Below are 19,874 nucleotides of genomic sequence, written 5' to 3' on the forward strand. Positions count from 1 at the left end.
ATCCTTTGGGGCCTCCAAAGGAGACTTGGGCCTCTAGCATCCTTACCTTCCCCAGCCCTTCCTTTTTCCATGTCCACCACACTGAGGGGTGGCTGTCAATCAGCCCCCTGAAGATGAGGGCCCCAGTGAGTCCTTCAAGAATGGCCTTAGCTCTAGGGGACCTAGCCTTCTCCACTCCTGACCTCCCAGCACCAGACCCAGAAGCAGGGCAGTGAGAGCAGAGGGAGGGGCTGTCAGCCTCTGGGGCAGGGAGGAGACTGCGGGGAGAGGGGCCTTCCTTACCTAGCACCATGATGTCTATTTTGAACTCCACCGTCTTCTGGTCCTGCGAGACGGTGCATGTCCAGATGCCACTATCCTGGCGCTCCAGCTGAGGCACAGAGAGGGTCTTCCCCCCCTGTATGTTTTTACCTCTTGGACTCCTACATTGCACTGAGGGGCTACTACCAGGGGGGCTCTCCAAGGTCAGGGTCAGGCTTTGCCCCTGAAGCAGGTGGGTGTCAGAGTTGGCAGTCACTGTGGAGGGAAAGGCCGGCTGTGTCACACACATGCCATCCCCAAGCAGAAGGGCAGAGGACGGGAAACCAAGAACATCTCTCCATTATCTCCATCCCAACATCTCCTTCCTCCCAGCACCCAGCTGCCCACCCCCAGCCAAGACAGGGTTTCCCTCTCCCCTCCTCTCTCTCTTCTTTCCTCCTCTCCCCTCATCCTCTCTTCCCCAGTCTCTCTCCCTCCTTTCCTTGCTTCCTTCCCTTTTCTTTCCTTTTCCCAAGGCCTCTTCCCTCCTCCGCCCACCACCATCCCCCCACCTAATCAAGAGGGGTTTGAAGAAATTCGGAGGCCAGTTTGACAGCCTGGTCCTCTTGGGGCTGCTGCGGTATCACCAGCTCAGGCTGGATTTGGTGCAGGGGTGGGAGTACTGGGGAAGAGAACCAGGCGGGAGGTATCCTCTCCCCACCCGCCCCACTCACATCCGAACACCAGCAATTCCACCTCCTCCTTCTTGTCCTCCACTTCACAGATGTAAGTCTCTGAGTCTTCTATCTTAAGATTCTTGATGATCATGGAAAAGCATCCTTGGTCCCAGAGGCTTTTTCTTGAGTCAGCGCGATCGCTCAGCTTAGATGGACCTGGGAGCAGAAGACATATGGGAGAGGCTGAGGTACCTTGGAGACATGGCACCTATGGCAAGAGAATGCCCACAGCTCTTCTGATCTCAATTGCTAATTTCTTGCAACATCTGCTCCTCATTCTAATCAGAGAAACCCAGTCTGGTAAGGAGGTCTCATCATATCCATTTACCTGGCTGGGACAGTGGCTCACAAATACAAATAAAATCATATCCTTATTTGGAGAGCACCAACTCCTACATGCCAAATACTTTACATGCATCATCTCAGTAATCTCCACAATAATTCCAAGAAATAGATATTGTCAACACTGTTTTGCTTATTTTACAGATAGAGAAACTGAGACTCACACATTGAGATTAAGCAATTACCCAACTCTCACGCATTGTAGGAGAATAAACCAGTACAATTTCTTTGGAGGGTGATTTGTAATACATATCAGAATTACAAATGTATATACAAAACGAAATGTCCATCAATAAAGAATAGGTTAAATAGATCATAGCTCACCCATTCAGTGGATTGCTATGTAGCCAGAAGAGAGGAATGAGGAAGTGCTTTGTATACTGATTTGGAACCGTATCTAAGAAACATCACTAACTGAATAAAGCAAGGTATTAAACAGTCTACTATTTGTTTTTAAAGGGGGAGAAAATATATTCTTTGTATATGAAAGGAATATTTCTCGAATTAAACATAACAAAATGAGGCCATTAAAAAGAGTTACAATGTCTAAAAAAAAAATTAAAAAAGAAAGAAAATAAGGCCAGGCATGGTGGAAATCTCTCATCCCAGCTCTTTGAAAGATCGAGGTGGAAGGACTGCTTGAGCCCAGGAGTTCGAGATCCGCCTGGGCAACATGGTGAAACCCCATCTCTAAAAAAAAAAAATTTTTTTTTTAATTAGCCGCCTTACGAGGCTGAGGTGGGAGGATCACTTGAGCCCAGAAGTCAAAGATTGCTGTGAAACAAATGAGATGGCACCACTGCACTCCAGTCTGGGTGACAGAACGAGACTAAGAAAAATTAACTGGGTGTGGTGGTGCATACCAGTAGTAGCCCCAGCTACACTGGAGGCTGAGGTGGGAGGATCACCTGACCCGGGAGGTCGAGGCTGCAGTGAGCTATGATCGTGCCACTGCACTCCACCCTGGGTGACAGAATGAGACCCTGTTTAAAAAAAAAAGGAGCACTTTGGGAGGCCGAGACGGGCGGATCACGAGGTCAGGAGATCGAGACCATCCTGGCTAACATGGTGAAACCCCGTCTCTACTAAAAATACACAAAAAAAAAAAAAACTAGCCGGGCGTGCTGGCGGGCGCCTGTAGTCCCAGCTACTCGGGAGGCTGAGGCAGGAGAATGGTGGGAACCCGGGAGGCGGAGCTTGCAGTGAGCTGAGATCTGGCCACTGCACTCCAGCCCGGGCAACAGAGCGAGACTCCGTCTCAAAAAAAAAAAAAAAAAAAAAAAAAAAAGGAAAAAACTGGAAGGCTGAGGCACAAGAATCGCTTGAGACTGGGAGGCAGAGTTTGCAGTGAGATCCAACCAATGCACTCCAGCCTGGGTGACAGAGTGAGACTGTCTCAACACACACACACACACACATAACCTTGGTTGCCTCTAGGAAGAGGAAGTAAATATTTATGTGTAGGAAGAAAGCTTTTCACTATATGCCCTTTGCTTTTTTTTTTTTTTTTTTTTTTTTTTTTTTGAGATGGAGTTTCGCTCTTGTTGCCCAAGCTGGAGTGCAATGGCACGATCTTGGCTCACCGCAACCTTCGCCTCTCAGGTTCAAGCACTTCTCCTGCCTCTGTCTCCCGAGTAGCTGGGATTACAGGCATGCGCGACCAAGCTCAACTGATTTTGTATTTTTAGTAGAGACAGAGTTTCTCCTTGTTGGTCAGGCTGGTCTCGAATGCCCAACCTCAGGTGATCCGCTCACCTTGGCCTCCCAAAGTGTCGGGATTACAGGCGTGAGCCACCGCACCCAGCCTGCTTTCTTTTTGTTTGTTTGTTTGTTTTTATGGAGTTGAGTGTTGGATCTCTGCTCACTGTAACCTCTGCCTCCTGAGTTCAAGGGATTCTCCTGCCTCAACCTTCGGAGTAGCTGAGATTACAGGTGTGCACCACCACATTTGGCTAATTTTTGTATTTTTAGTAGAGACAAGTTTTCCCATGTTGCCCAGGCTGGTCTTGAACTCCTGACCTCAAGCAACCCACCCACCTCAGCCTCCCAAATTGCTGGGATTGCAGGTGTAAACCACTGTGCCCAGCCTATATGCCTTTTTCTGCCTTTTGAATTTTGACTCCCCTAAGTGGTGGAGCTAGGATTAAAATGCAGCCTGTCAGGAGTTTGGGACCAACCTGGGCAGCAAATAGAGACCCTCATCTCTAAAAACAATTATTTTAAAAGAATTAGCTGGGTGTGGGTGCCTGCAATCCCAGCTACTTGAGAGGCTGAGGCAGGAGGATCGCTTGAGCCCAGGAGTTCAAAGTCACAGTGAGCTATAATTGTGACACTGCACTCCAGCCTGGGCAACAGAGTGAGGCCTCGTCTTAAATAAAAGAAATTTTTGGTCGGGTGCAGTGGCTCACGCCTGAAATCCCAGCACTTTGGGGGGCCAAGGTGGTGGATCACTTGCGGTGAGGAGTTCAAGACCAGCTTGGCCAACATGGTGAAACCCCATCTCTACTAAAACTAGAAGAAAAAAAAAATTAGCTGGTGCATAGCGACGCATGCCTGTAATCCCAGCTACTTGGGAGGCTTAGGCAGGAGAGCTGCTTGAACCCGGGAGGCGGAGATTGCAGTGAGCCAAGATCACGCCACTGCACTCCAGCCTGGGTGACAGAGTGAGACTCTATCTCAGAAAAAAATAAAAATAAAAAATGTTTTAAAAAATGAAAACAATTCAGGCTGTTTCACTATGCAATGCTATCTCTGGAAAGTTCTTCTGGCATAAGTATGTGTCTTCTTTGGCTTCTTCTTGTAAAATCTAATACCCATCACCAAGGGAAGTTTTCTTTTTAGCTGTCCATTTTCTGGGTGCAGTGGCAGCTCCAGAATCTCTATAGAACAGGGCTTTAGAATCTAAATTTACATAGCAAACAGTTCTGTTTTGCTTTGTTTTTACTTAGAATGTATATTTGGAGGAATGGGGCAAAGGTGGCTAAGACTAAAACCTCTCACCCTGCTTGGCACTGCCTCTGCCTCCCTGAGACGCCTAGGCCCTCTCCCTCTTTCTGCCTTGGTGTGGGAGCCTGGATACCCATTCAGCCACTCACTCTCCTTTCTCTCCTCTTCCAGACGGCACAATCCTCTTCCCCACTGCTCAGCTCTCACTGTCCAGGAGCCTCTTCCAGACAACCTCACAGCCTCGGCACAGAGTTGCCCCAAGCTTCCCCGGGGCACGGCAGGCACCCAATCCACCCCACACCTTCAGTTTCACTCTTTTTGTTTTTAGATGTCCCTACTCAAGACAACCGGGACCCAATCTCTCCCTTTATTTGTTCCTTCAGTGGTTCCTGCCCTACTTGCTGTTTCCCTGGATCTACACACTGCTTTAATTCCCCAGCTTACACTGAAATTCAACTACATTCCTTTCACAATTCCTTTACCGAACTTCTTAGAAGCGTGGCCTACTCTGATTCTGCCCCACTTTGCTCTGCCTCTTTTGCTCCTCTCCTCCATTTCTAAGAATGATTCGTTTTTCTTCATCTTGAACTCTTGCTCTGACATCTACATTTAGGTGTTGTCTCAGACTGTCTTTGATCCTCTTCCTCATTTCTACAGACATTCTCAATTCCACCGCATCCCCAGTCAGCTCTACAGACGGTGGCCAGGTTGTTACTGCCAGCCCTGACCTCTCTCCTCAATTCTAGGCACACATTTCCAATGGTCCAAGTAATAAGTTTATGTTAACATCCTGCCATCACCCCAAACGCAATTGGTTCAAAATGAAATGTATAAGGCTCCTCCTAAAATAACTCTGCCTCCTTGCTTCTTTTAAAAAGAAAACCATGGCCTGCTTGTCCATGCTGTCCCATACTTTGAAAAAGTTACAGCAAGATGATATGAAAGGTCTAAGCATATGAGTGAGTCTGGGACAAATTCATGGGACAACCAGTATTGAATGAAGACTTAAAAGAGGTATAGACCTGTGGCCAGGTGTGGTGGCTCACGCCTGTAATCCCAGCACTTTGGGAGGCCGAGACAGGTGGATCATCTGAGGTCAGGAGTTCAAGACCAGCCTGGCCACCATGGTGAAACCCAGTCTTTACTAAAAATAGAAAAATTAGCCAGGAATGGTGATGCACGCCTGTAATTCCAGTTAGGAGGCTGAAGCAGGAGAATCCCTTGAACCTGGGAGACGAAGGTTGTGGAGAGCCAAGATCGTGCCACTGCACACCAGCCTGGACGAGAGAGAGACTCTGTCTCAAAAAAAGGAAAAAAAAAAGGTATAGGCAATAGACTAGAGGAGATGGGGAGCAGCAAGGACATTACAGGAAGGGGGAAAGCTCCAGAGAGACAGCACAGGCAAACTGTGGGGAAACCTCCTGGGTGCAGAGGTTTCCGCAGGGAAACTGTGAGCAGTGGCCCCAAGATGGTGAAGGTCCTGCAGAGGCTTCTAGGCTTAGTCTAATGAGCTAGGACGTGGCAAGTGCAAAGCATGACTTTGGAAGGCAATGCTGCAGCAGGAGGAAGGGAAATCCAAGTAGGTGAGTAGGTGAGACTAGTAGCAGACCAAATTACCCAGAAGCGCACTGTAATCCATTACCCGGAAGCTCACTGTAATCCAGGTGGGAGGTATGTGGGCCTTGGCTGGTGATGGTGGTATTCCCATGGGAACAAAGAAGAGGATGAAATTAGAACCTTTTTTTTTTTTTTGAGACAGGGTCTCACTGTGTCACCCAGGCTGGAGTGCAGTGGTCCAGTCACGGCTCACTGCAACATCTACCTCGTGGGCTCAAGCGATCCTCCCACCTCAGTCCCCCAAGTAACTGGGACTACAAGCCTGTGCCACCACTCCCCACTAACTTTTGTATTTTTTGTAGAAGTGGGGTATCACCATGTTGCCCAGGCTGGTCTTGAAATCCTGAGGTCAAGTGATCCAGCTGCCTCAGCCTCCCAAAGTGCTAGGATTGCAACAGGTGGGAGCCATCATGCCCGGCCCAAAACACTTTCAAAGCAAGGAATGGTCATAGTTGATGATGATGGGAAACAGGGATTGAAGTAGAGAAAAAAACATGACTCTGTGGCCGGGCGTGGTGGCTCACGCCTATAATCCCAGCACTTTGGAAGGCTGAGGCAGGCGGATCACCTGAGGTCAGGGGTTCGAGACCAGCCTCAACATGGAGAAACCCTGTCTCTACTAAAAATACGAAAATTAGCCGGGTGTAGTGGCACACGCCTGTAATCCTAGCTAATCGTGCCATTGCACTCCAGCCTGGACAGCAAGAGTGAAACTCCATCTCAAAACAAGACAAAACAAAAAACATGACTCTGTGTTTCAGAAATTGGGGGTGATACTGTTATTGTTAGAAATCAGGAAGTTGGGAAGGGGAGCTGTTCTGAAGGAAGATGAGATCCATAGAAACAGAACAAAAGCATCAACACAAAAGACTTAAGAATTTTTAGAAAGTAGCGCATTGTTTTAATCTCATAGGCAGTGAAATAAACGCAAATTAAAACGATATATTTTTCAATTATAAAATTGCCTCCCAAAAAGTTTTAAATAATACAAGTCAGTGTTGACAAGGTGTGCTCAAAAAGTTCATATCCTTAATTTCATTTCTGGAATTTTATCTTTAAAACAATAATTTTAAAATGCAAACCACAATTTAGGTACAAAAATAATACTTATAGCACTTTTAATAAGATACAATGCTAGACAAAATGATAATGGCTATATATTAGAGGACAATTAATTTGATGGAATTCTAGGTTAGCACCAAAACCAATATTTACAAATAACTTATAATGAATGAAATAGAAAATACTTATACATTTCTAAGTTGTTTTAAGATAATCTTTATTTAGAGAAGTAAGCTCTCAGCTTTTTTTTTTTTTTTTTTTTTTTTTGAGACAGAGTCTCGCTCTGTCGCCCGGGCTGGAGTGCAGTGGCCGGATCTCAGCTCACTGCAAGCTCCGTCTCCTGGGTTCACGCCATTCTCCTGCCTCAGCCTCCTGAGTAGCTGGGACTACAGGCGCCCGCCACCGCGCCCGGCTAGTTTTTTGTATTTTTAGTAGAGACGGGGTTTCACCGTGGTCTCGATCTCCTGACCTTGTGATCCACCTGCCTCGGCCTCCCAAAGTGCTGGGATTATAGGCGTGAGCCACCGCGCCTGGCCAGCTCTCAGCTTTTGAAAAAGAAGAAAATTTTTTAAAAAAGATAATCTTCACTTTTTTTTTTTTTTTTGAGACAGAATCTCACTCTGTCACCCAGGCTGGAGTGTGATCTCGGCTCACTGCAAACTTCATCTCCTGGGTTCAAGTGATTTTCTTGACTCAGCCTCCCAAGTAGCTGCGACTACAAGCAGGTGCCACCAAGCCCAGATAATTTTTTGTATTTTTAGTAGAGACGGGCTTTTACTGTGTTAGCCAGAGTGGTCTCGATCTCCTGACCTTGTGATCCACCCACCTTGGCCTCCCAAAGTGTTGGGATTACAGGCGTGAGCCACTGCGCCTGGCCAATCTTCACTTTTTAGGTTAGTCATTTGAACTACAAAAATTATACAGACTCAACACTTTCCTGGCCCTACCTGCTTTCTTTCTTTCTTTCTTTTTTTTTTTTTTTTTTTTTTTTGAGAAAGAGCCTCACTCTGTCGCCCAAGGTACAGTGTAGCGGTGTGATCTCGGCTCACTGCAACCTCCACCTCCTGGGTTCAAGCAATTCTCCTGCCTCAGCCTCCCGAGTAGCTGGGACTACAGGCATGCGCCACCACGCCCGGCTAATTTTTGTATTTTTAGTAGAGACCGAGTTCGCCATGTTGGCCAGGCTGGTCTCGAACTCCTGGCCTCAAGCCATCGAATTCCTGGCTTCAAGCCATCCACCCGTCTCAGCCTCCCAAAGTGCTGAGATTACAGATGTGAGCCATCACACCTGGCATTAAATTAAACTTATTGTTTTGAGATAAATGTAGATTCACTTGCAGTTGTAAGAGGTAATAAAGAGAAATCCTATGTACCCTCTATCCAGTTTACCCTAATGGTAATATCTTGCAAAACTGTAGTACTATATCACAACCAGGATGCTCACATCAACACGATCAGGATACAGAACATTCCCAGCTCCATAAAGGTTGTTGCTTTTTGTAGCCATCCCCTTCCCCTCCCCATCCCTGAGCCCCTTAAACCCTGGCAATCACTCATCTGTTCTCCATTTCTATAATTAGTTATTTTAAGAATGTTATATAAATGGATTAATACAGCATATTACCTTTTGAGATTGGCTGTTTTTCACTCAGCATAAGTCCCTGGAGATTCATCCAGGTTGTGGTGTGTACTATAATTCATCCTTTTTTTTTTTTTTTTTTTTTTTTTTTGAGACAGAGTCTCGCTCTGTCGCCCAGGCTGGAGTGCAGTGGCCCGATCTCAGCTCACTGCAAGCTCCGCCTCCCGGGTTTACGCCATTCTCCTGCCTCAGCCTCCCAAGTAGCTGGGACTACAGGCGCCCGCCAACTCGCCCGGCTAGTTTTTTTGTATTTTTTAGTAGAGACGGGGTTTCGCCGTGTTAGCCAGGATGGTCTCCATCTCCTGACCTCGCGATCCACCCGTCTCGGCCTCCCAAAGTGCTGGGATTACAGGGTTGAGCCACCGCGCCCGGCCTAATTCATCCTTTTTATTGCTGAAAAGTATCTCGTGGTATGGATATAATCATTCCCCAGTTAAAGGACATCTAGATTGTTTCTACTTGTTGGCTACCATGAATAAAGCTACTATAAACATTTGTGTACAGCTTTTTGTGTGAGCCTAAGTCTTCATTGCTCTGGGATAAATGCCTAGGAGTGCAATTGCTGGGTTGTTGCATGTTTTGTTTTATAAGAAACTATCAGTTTTCCAGAAGAATGACCCCGTTTCTCCACATCCTCATCAGCATTTGGTGGTGTTCCAATTTTTAATTTTAGCCATTCTGATAGGTTTAGTGATAGCCTATTGTGGTTTTAATGTACATATCCCTAACGATTAATGATGTTGAACAACTTTTCGTGTGCTTATTTGCCAACTGTATGTCCTTTTGGGCCTGTTTTCTAATTGAATTGTTTTTTTGGTTTTGAGTTTTGAGAGTTGTTTATCATATTCTGGATACCAGTCCTTTGTTGAGTATGCGGATTATGGATATATTTTCTTATATTCTGTAAACGGTCTTTTCTTCTTCTTTTTTGAGACTGGGTCTCACTCTGTTGCCCAGGCAACCAGGCAACATCTTGGCTCACTGCAACCTCTACCTCCCTGGCTCAGTGATCCTCCCACCTCAGCCTCCTGTGTCTCTGGGAATACAGGTGCACTCCAGCAAACCCAGCTATATATATATAATATATATAAAATAGATATTATATATTATATAAATATATTAAATATTAAATATAAATATATAATATATTGATATATATTTATACATAAAAATATTTATATTTAATAAATTTAATAGAAAATTAAATATAAATATATAAATATATATTTAATATATCTATATATTTAATAAAATATTAAATATAAATACATAATATATAAATATATATTATATAACATATAATGCATATATAAATAAATAATATATATTTTATATATATATATATATATATATATATATACACTTTTTATTTATTTATTTTTTTTTTGTAGAGACAGGGTTTCATCATGTTGCCCAGGCTGGTGCCAAACTTCTGAGCTGAAGTGATCCGCCTACCTCAGCCTCCCAAAGTGCCGGGATTATAGCAGTGAGCCACCATGCCCAGCCCCTTTTTGCAGAGCAAAATTATTTTGCTTTTGTTTTTGAGACAGGGTCTCCATTTGTCACTTAGGCTGGAGTGCCAGCTGGAATGCAGTGACACAATCATAGCTCACTGCAGTCTTGAACACCTAGGCTCAAGCAATCCTCCCACCTCAGCCTCCCAAAGTGCTAGGATTATAGGTGTAAGCCATTATACCTGGCCAACTTGTTTTTATCTACAAAAAATCTTGCTGGCATTTTTATAGGAATTGGATGAAACCTGTATATAAATTTGGGGAAAATTGATATTTTTCTTATGTTGAGTCTTCCAATCCATCAATCCATGAGTATAGTATGTCTCTCCATATATTTAGGTCTTCTTTGACTTCTTTAATCAGCATTGTGTAGTTTTTAGCATATAAATTCAATGTCTTTGTTTTTGTTTTTGGTTTTGGTTTTATTTTGCTTGTTTGTTTTTGTTTTTGTTTTTGTTTTTTTGAGACAGACTCTTACACTGTTGCCCAGGCTGGAGTGTAGTGACTCTATCTTGGCTCACTGCAACGTCTGCCTCCAGGGTTCAAGCAATTCTCCTGCCTCAGCCTCCAAAGTAGTTGGGATTACAGGCATGCGCCACAACACCTGCCTAATTTTTGCATTTTTAGTAGAGACAGGGTTTCACCATGTTGGCCAGACTGGTCTCAAACTCCTGACTTCAAGTGATCCACCAGCCTCAGCTTCCCCAAGTGCTTTGATTACAGGCATGAGCCACTGCACCCGGCCCTATGCATGTTTTTTAGATTTATACCTAAGTATTTCTTTCTCTTTCTTTCTTTCTTTATTCTTCTTTTTTTGTTGTTGTTTTTTTGTTTTTGAGATCGGGTCTTGCTCTGTTACCTAGGCTGGAAAGCAGTGGTGTGATCATGGCTCACTGCAGCCTTGACCTCCCAGGCTCAAGCAATCCTCCCATCTCAGCATCCCCAGTAGCTGGCACTACAGGCATACACCATTATGCTTAGCTAATTTTTTTTTTTTTTGAGACGGAGTCTCACTCTGTCACCCAGGCTGAAGTGCAGTGGCGCAATCTCAGCTCACTGCCAGCTCTACCTCCCAGGTTCATGCCATTCTCCTGCCTTAGCTTCCTCAGGAGCTGGGTCTACAGGTGCCTGCCACTGTGCCTAGCTAATTTTTTGTGTTTTTAGTAGAGATGGGGTTTCACTGTGTTAGCCAGGATGGTCTCGATCTCCTGACCGCATGATCCACCCACTTTTGGCCTCCCAAAGTGCTGGGATTACAGGTGTGAGCCACCGTGCCTGGCCATGCTCAGCTAATTTTTTACTTTTTGTAGAGACAGGGTCTCACTGTGTTGCCTGGGCTGGTCTTGAACTCCTGGGCTCAAGCAATCCTCCCACCTTGGCCTCCCAAAGTGCAGGAAGTACAGGTGTGAGCCACCATGCCTGGCCTTTTTGAGCAATTATAAATGGTATTGTGGCTTTAATTTCTATGTACATGTATTCCTTTCTAATATATAGAAATACAATAGATTTTTGTATGTTTATCTTATATTCTGCAACTTTGATGGATTCATTTATTAATTCTAAGAGGTTTTTTATAGATTCTTTGAGATTTTCTATGTAATCATGTCATCCATAAATAGGAACAGTTTTATTTCTTCCTTTCTGACAAGTTTTCCTTTTATTTAATTTTCTTGCCTTATTGCACCAGCAAGGGATTGCAGTACTGTGTTGAATAAGAGTAGTAAGAGCAGACATCTTTGTCTTATCTCTGCTCTTAGGGAGAAAGAATTCAGTTTCTCACCATTAAATATAATGTTAGCTGTAGTAGGGTGGGCCTTTTGGGGGTTTTTTGGGTGCTTTTTATTTAGTTAACTAATTTCGAGACAGAGTCTTGCTCTGTCACCTAGGCTGGAGTGCAGTGGCACGATCTCATCTCACTGCAACCTCTGCCTCCTGGGTTCAAACAATTCTCCTGCCTCAGCCTCCCAAGTAGCTGAGACTACAGGTGCCCGCCACCACAGCCGGCTTTTTGTATTTTTAGTAGAGGCAGGGTTTCACCGTGTTAGCCAGGATGGTCTCCATCTCGTGACCTCATGATCTGCCTGCCTCGGCCTCCCAAAGTGCTGGAATCACAGGCATGAGCCACCACACCTGGTCTTTATTTATTTATTTATTTACTTACTTATTTTTGTTTTATTTATTTATTTTTTGAGACGGAATCTCACTCTGTCACTCAGAGCGAGCAATGGCGCAGTCTCAGCTCACTGCAACCTCCGCCTCCTGGGTTCAAGCAATTCTCCTACCTCAGCCACCTAAATAGCTGGGATTACAGGCGCCTGCTACCATGCCTGGTTAATTTTTGTATTTTTGGTAGAGACGAGGTTTCACCATGTTGGCCAGGTTGGTCTCAAACTCCTGACTTCACGATCTGCCCACCTTGCCTCCCAGAGTGCTGGGATTACAGGTGTGAGCCACCATGTCTGGCGTATTATTTATTATTGGTTTGTTTGTTTTTCCCTTTTTTTTTTTTTTTTTTTTTTTGAGACGAAGTCTTGCTGTGTTGCCCAGGCTAGAGTGCAGTGGCACAATCTTGGCTCACTGCAATCTCCACCTCCTGGATTCAAGTGATTCTTGTGCCTCAGTCTCCTGAGTAAGTAGGATTACAGGCTCACACCATCACATCCAGCTAATTTTTGTATTTTTTGCAGAGAGTGTTTCACCATGTTGGCCAGGCTGGTCTCAAACTCCTGACTTCAAGTGATCTGCCTGCCTCAGCCTCCCAAAGTGCTGGGATTACAGGTGTCAGCTACCTCACCCAACCTGTTTGTTTTTCTTGAGACAGGGTCTCACTCTGTCACCCAGGCTGGTGTGCAGTGGTACAGTAGCTCACTGTGGCCTCCACCTCCCGGGTTCAAGCGATTCTCCCACCTCAGCCTCCTGAGTAGCTGGGATTACAGGCATGTACCACCACATCTGGCTGATTTTTTTTTTTTTTTTTTTTTGTATTTTTAGTAGAGATGGGGTTTCACCATGTTGGCCAGGCTGGTCTCGAACTCCTGACCTCAAGTGACCTGCCAGCCTCTCGCTCCCACAGTGCTGGGATTAAAGGCATGAGCCACCGCGGCCTGCCCCATATCATTATTTTTGAAGTGAGTTTCTTATAAACTGCTTATTGTTGAACTGTGCTTTTTAATTCATTCTATCAATTTTTGTATTTTAATAGATGTATTAGACCATTTACATTGACTGTAATTATTGATATGTTAGGGCTTGAGTCTGTCATTTTATTTTTGTTTTCTACTTTTTTTGTTTTCTTGTTTCTTTTTCCTGCCTTCCTGGGGGTTATTTGGATATCTTTTTGTAACAAACTTCTTAAGAACAGTTTTAGATTTACAGCAAAATTGTGAAAATGGTATGGAGAACCATGGAGATAACACTGCCATCCCAGTGAGCCTTTTGGAATGAGAACATCTATCCTATGCCTGTCTACCATTGTATTTTAGATACACATAATTTGCCTGGTTTCACAGGTTCAGAGCTGGAAAGAAATTTTGCCTCAGGATGAACCATATCTCAAGTCTCACCCATACCTGATTTAGATGACATTTTAAAATTCCATTTATTGATTGATTTTGTTTTTTAGAGACGAGTTTCACAATGTTAACTAAGCTGGTCTCCAACTTCTAGGCTCAAATAATCCTCCACCTCAGCTTCCTGAGTAGACAGAACTACAGGTGTATGCCACCAAGCCCTGACTTAGATGCTATTTAGATGAAACTTTGGACATTAGACTTTGGAGTTGATGCTGGAATGAGTTAAGACTTTGGAGGCTACTGAGATGGAATGAATGCATTTTTCATGTAATAAGGACACAAATTTGAGGGGGCAGTGCAGAACACTATGGACCAAATTGAGTTCCACAAATTCATATGTTGAAGCCCTCACCCTCAGTGTAATGATATTTTGATATGTGGCCCTTGGGAGGTAATTCAGTTTAGATGAAGTTATGAGAGTGGGGCCATCATGATGGGATTAGTGTCCTTATAGGAAAAGACATCAAAAAGCTTTCTTTCTCACCAGTCGTGGTGGCTCATGCCTGTAATCCCAGCACTTTGGGAGGCTGAGGTGGATGGATCACCTGAGGTTAGGAGGTCAAGGCTGGCCGGGCCAACATGGCGAAACCCCGTCTCTACTAAAACTACAAAAATTGGCCGGGTGTGGTAGCAGGCACTATAATCCCAGCTACTTGGGAAGCTGAGGCAGGAGAATCGCTTGAACCTGGTAGGTGAAGGTTGCAGTGAGCTGAGATCATGCCATTGCACTCCAGCCTGGGCAATAAGAGTGAGGCTCTGCCTGAGAAAAATAAAAAATAAAAACACACACACACACACACACAAGGAGGCCGGGTGCGGTGGCTCATGCCTGTAATCCCAGCACTTTGGGAGACTGAGGCAGGAGGATCACTTGAGATCAGGAGTTCTAGAGTACCCTGGCCAATATGGTGAAACCTCGTTTCTACTAAAAATACAAAAAAATTAGCCGAATGTGGTGGCATGTGCCTGTAAACCCAGCTACTCGGGAGGCTGAGGCAGGAGAATCGCTTGAACCCAGGAAGCTGAGGTTGCAGTGAGCCAAGATCAGGCCACTGCACTCCAGCCTGGGCAACGGAGCGAAACTCCATCTCAATAAAAGAGAAAGTTTTCTTCTATTTCTCTCTGCCATGTGAGGACACAGCAAGAAGGCAACTGCCTGCAAGCTAGGAAGAGATCCCTCATAATCTGACCATGCTAGCATCCTGAAATCAGAATTGTGATAAATAAATTTCTGTTGTTTAAACCACCCAGTCTATGCTATTTTGCTATGGCATTCCTAAGAGACTAAACTACTAAAAAAATACAAAAATTAGCTGGCCGTGGTGGCGCGTGCCTGTAGTCCCAGCTACTTGGGAGGTTGAGGCAGGAGAATTGCTTGAACCTGGGAGGCAGAGGTTGCAGTGAGCTGAGATCGTGCCATTGCACTCCAGCCTGGGCGACAGAGCAAGACTCCGTCTCAAAAAAAAAAAAAGTTAGTCTAATAATTGATAGTCTCATTATGATATAACTTAAGGAAGGAGTAGGATAACAGGTATATACAGTATGATATCATTTACATAATTATATATATAATATTATCCACACTGACCAAGAGAGGAAGAAAATAGGCCATATGCAGTGGCTTATACCTATTTTCCCAGCACTTTGGGAGGCCAAAGTGGGATCACTTGAGCCTAGGAATTCAAGGCCAGCCTGAGCAACATAGTGAAATCTCATCTCTACAAAAAAATTAAAAATTAGGTGAACATGGTGGCATGCACCTGTAGTCCCAGCTCCCAGGAAGGCTGACGTGGGAGGATAACTTGAGCCTGCAATGTGTTGTGGTCATGCCACTGCACTCCAGCCTGGGCAGCAGAGTGAGACCCTGTCTCAAAACGGAAAAAAAAAAAAAAAAAAAAAGAAACATTGGATGAAAATAAATCAAAATGTTAGCAGAGGATATCTCTGAGTGGTAGAAGTATGCATGCATTTGATTTTCTTCCATGTTCTTTTCTTCATTGACCAAATATTTTGTGATGAGCATATAATATTTTAAATCAGGAGAAAAGGCCGAGTGCAGTAGTTCATGCCTATAATCCCAGCACTTTGGCAGGCCAAGGCAGATGGATCATGAGGTCAGGAGATCAAGACCAGCCTGACTAACACAGTGAAACCCTGTTTCTACTAAAAGTACAAAAAATTAGCCAGGCATGGTGGCACATGCCTGTAGTCCCAGCTACTCGGGAGGCTGAGGCAGGAGAATCGCTTGAACCCGGGAGACGGAAGTTGCAGTGAGCCAAGATCACGCCACTGCACTCCAGCCTGGGCGACAGAATGAGACTCCGTCTCAAATAAATAAATAAATAAATAAAATAATAATAATAATTCTGCAATCTTTTTTTTTTTTAAATGGAGTCTTGCTCTGTCACCCAGGCTGGAGTGCACTGGTGCAATCTCAGCTCACCTCAGCCTTTGCCTCCCAGGTTCAAGTGATTCTCCTGCCTCAGCCTCCTGAGTAGCTGGGAATACAGGCCTGCACCACCACACCTGGCTAATTTTTGTATTTTTAGTAGAGACCGGGTTTCACCATGCTGGCCAGGCTGGTCTTGAACTCCTGACCTGCGTGATCTGCCCACGTCAACCTCCCAAAGTGCTGGGATTACAGGTGTGAGCCACTACAGCTAGCCTTTTTTTTTTAATTAAAAAAAATTTTTTTGGCTCAGCATGGTGACACACACCTGTAATCCCAGCACTCTGAGAGGCCAAGGCTGGTGGATCACTTGAGGTCATGAGTTTGAGACCAGCCTGGCCAACATGGTGAAACCCTGTTTCTACAAAAAATACAAAAATTAGCCAGGCGTGGTGGTGCATGCCTGTAGTCCCAACTACTTGGGAGGCTGAGGTGGGAGGATGACTTGAGCCTGGGAGGTGGAGATTGCAGCAAGCCGAGATCATACCACTGCAATGGAGCCTGGGTGATAGAACCAGACCTTGTCTCAAAAAATATATATATATATATATTTTTTTTTTGTAGAGACAGTCTCACTATGTTTCTCAGGGTGGTCTTGAACTCCTGGACTCAAGCAATCCTCTGACCTCGGCCTCCCACAGTGCTAGGATTACAGATATGAGTCACTGTGCAAAATATTATCTACATGGGTCTGTAGCAACAATACTCAAGAAATCATGGGTTTTAAGTGGTAGTGATTGTTGTAAAACTCACTAAAATAAGTTCATGAATATTAAAATATTCAAATTAACATACCACCAAAAGCCTTTCCCTGGGCCACCAGCAGTTGGTGTAGGGAAACTCTGGACAAGAATGCCACTGAGTTTCTGTCAACCCAAGTCCTCTGGGATCCCAGAGTTTAACTAAGAGCAGATCTCAGACACCAAAGGCTTTCAATCCATAGTGTGTTTTCCTCCCTGGATGGGGAGCCAGGTAACCCTACCTTTAGTTAAGAAGGAGCCCTGATTTCCCAGAATCTTTATTTGGTTGGAGTTTTTCCAGTGGAATTGTATGTTCTTCTTCTGCGAAGCACTACAGGTCAGTTCCACTGTATCCCCTTTCTTGCCCAGCACCACTTTCTTTCCCTGAGTGACTGCTGGGAGTAGCGCTAGGTGGAAAAGAAAGGAGTCAGGTCTCAATGCTGCCGCTGTCCCCCTCTACCCCATCCTCCACCTTTGCCTTTCCTCCCACGCCATCTGCATTGAGACCCCAGGTCTGAGAACTTACCCAGTTGCAGCACCAGAAGCAAGTGCCTAAAAGAGATTCCCCGGTTCATTGTGGCCTTGCTGAGGGAGTCAGGGGCCTGACTCAGTAGGGACCTGAGCCCGCAGAAATGGCAGGACCTGAGGGAAATACCAATCATTAGTCAGCAAACATTTATTTGACCTGGAGTATATAGGGGCCATATGCAACCTCTCCCTCAGGACCCTTGCAGCCAGCCTAGTGAACTTGAGGCAGGAGAACAGCAGAGGGAATTGGAGGTTGGATTAAGGAAGGAATGAGTAGGAGAAGAAGCAAGAGAAAGAAGGAAGTGAGCAAAAACAGAAGTAAGATAAATAAGTGAATAAGGAGCCCCATGGCTGGCTAGATCCAATCCAAACCAGTAAGGAGCAGCTCCTAAGAGATGGGCATGTACTGGGCCGGGTGCAGTGGCTCATGCCTGTAATCCCAGCACTTTGGGAGTCCAAGGTGGGTGGATCACTTGAGATCAGGAGTTCAAGATCAGCCTGGCCAACATGGTGAAACCCCGTCTTTACTAAAAATACAAAAATTAGCCGGGCGTGGTGGCATGCACCTGTAGTCTCAGGTACTCAGGAGGCTGAGGCAGGAGAATCACTTGAACCAGGGAGGTGGAGGTTGCAGTGAGCCGAGATTGCGCCACTGCACTCTAGCCTAGAGGACAGAATGAGACTCCTCAAAAAAAAAAAAAAAAGATGCGCATGTACTATAGAGAAAAGATATCCTTAAAATGACCCCATATAGTAATTGGCTACTTAAGGTTCATGCATACAGAGTGCATATCATGCATGTACTTAAAATTATGGGAAGGAAGTGACACGGGAGCACACAGAGGCCAGGAAACTAAGCAACTCACCTGTCAATCAAAAGGCACATGCCAGCTAAAGATTAGGCAGCTTGAGGAAGAAGAGAAAAAAACACATAGAAAAGGCATGAAATATAACAAACCAATGCTGACACCATTCGCAGGTCATCCTCGATCCATAGTGTATCGTACCGTGCTTAACAAACTTTTTGCTGTTTTGCTATTTGTGTGTGTCATGTCCAATTTTTTGTTTGTGGCACCAACAATTTGGGACTTCACAACATCAGCTGGTAACAAACTAAACTTGCACACCCCTAACTGGATGCTCGGAGATACACACCATGAAATGCTATGCCCAGGCCAGGAGGGGGTTCTTCGCTGGGATGAGTGAAGAGGGGATCAGAAAAGGATGCACGAAGAAGGTGACAAATTGGTGGGGAGACCATGGAGCCAGGCCAGGATGTGGAAATGCTTGAAGGCCGTCCTGAGATGCTGGGACTGGATCCTGGGCACTAGAGAGCCAGCAGAGGATTTTCTATAGAGAAGAAGGTGATTAGATTTGCCACGTGGACCCCTGCAGCTGCTGAGTGAAAGAACTGGAGGACGTGAGGCACCAATGGCAGGACTGCAACCATCCTGGTGAGCAAAGGGCCTGAGCCAAGTGGCTGTGGGAATGTGTGGAACAGTTCTAAGGTGACATTCCCAGGACTGGGGCCTGATATAGTGTGAGAGATGTGGGGAAAAGAAAGAGAGATCAGATTTTTACTATGTCTGTGTAGAAAAAGGAAGACATTGACCGGGCACAGTGGCTCACGCCTGTAATCCCAGCACTTTGGGAGGCCGAGGCGGGCAGATCACGAGGTCAGGAGATCGAGACCATCCTGGCTAACACGGTGAAACCCCGTCTCTACTAAAAAGACAAAAAAAATTAGCCTGGGATGGTGGCGGGCGCCTGTAGTCCCAGCTACTCGGGAGGCTGAGGCAGGAGAATGGCGTGAACTCGGGAGGTGGAGATTGCAGTGAGCCGAGATCGCGCCACTGCACTCCAGCCTGGGTGACAGCGAGACTCCATCTCAAAAAAAAAAAAAAAAAGTTCTTGCAGGCAGTATGCTTGGTGAAAGTCATCGCCATTCTCCGTTCTCTATTAACCAGAGACACAATGCACTGTGGAAAGCTGCAGGAATCCCTGCTTGAGAAAGCTGGGGTATTGTCCAGGATGTCCCCCCTGAGACAGCCTGAGATATGGCCTCATGGAAAGGGAAAGATCTTACAGCCCCGCAGCCCCACAGCCGTAAAGGGTCTGTGCTGAGGAGGATTAGTGAAAGAGGAAGGCCTCTATGCGGTTGAGATAAGAGGAAGGTATCTGTCTCCTGTGCGTCCCTGGGAATGGAATGACTCGGTGTCAAACCGATCATACATTCCATTTTGAGAGAGGAGAAAACTGCCTTATGGCTGGAGGCGATACATCATGGCGGCAACACTGCTCCGTTACTCTTTACTGCACTGCGATGTTTGTGTAAAGTTAAACATAAATCTAGCCTATATGCACATCCAGGCACAGCACCTTTCCTTAAACTTATTTATGACACAGAGTCTTTGCTCACATGTTTTTCTGCTGACCCTCTCCTCACCTTCACCCTATAGCCCCACCACATTCCCCTCGCCGACATAGT

The 19,874-nt window shown here is 45.3% G+C and overlaps 1 protein-coding gene across 2 annotated transcripts in view; it reads right to left on the bottom strand.

The window, feature by feature from the left end:
• The window catches only part of CD4 (CD4 molecule), a 33,680-nt gene that overhangs the window by 5,581 nt on the left and 8,225 nt on the right, over window positions 1-19,874 (bottom strand). Inside the window, exons 2-6 of one of the 2 annotated variants that reach the window (XM_030938589.1) lie at window positions 18,542-18,736; window positions 17,385-17,500; window positions 17,101-17,265; window positions 975-1,133; window positions 283-516 (exon numbers count right to left, since the gene is read on the bottom strand). In XM_030938589.1, the coding sequence (XP_030794449.1) occupies window positions 283-516; window positions 975-1,133; window positions 17,101-17,265; window positions 17,385-17,433 (607 nt within the window). In that variant the 5' untranslated portion in view covers window positions 17,434-17,500; window positions 18,542-18,736. The remainder of the gene's footprint in view (window positions 1-282; window positions 517-974; window positions 1,134-17,100; window positions 17,266-17,384; window positions 17,501-18,541; window positions 18,737-19,874) is intronic. The other variant, XM_010385914.2, reaches the window with a different exon arrangement.

This window comes from Rhinopithecus roxellana, chromosome 10, assembly GCF_007565055.1.
Source record: "Rhinopithecus roxellana isolate Shanxi Qingling chromosome 10, ASM756505v1, whole genome shotgun sequence".
NCBI lineage: Eukaryota > Metazoa > Chordata > Mammalia > Primates > Cercopithecidae > Rhinopithecus > Rhinopithecus roxellana.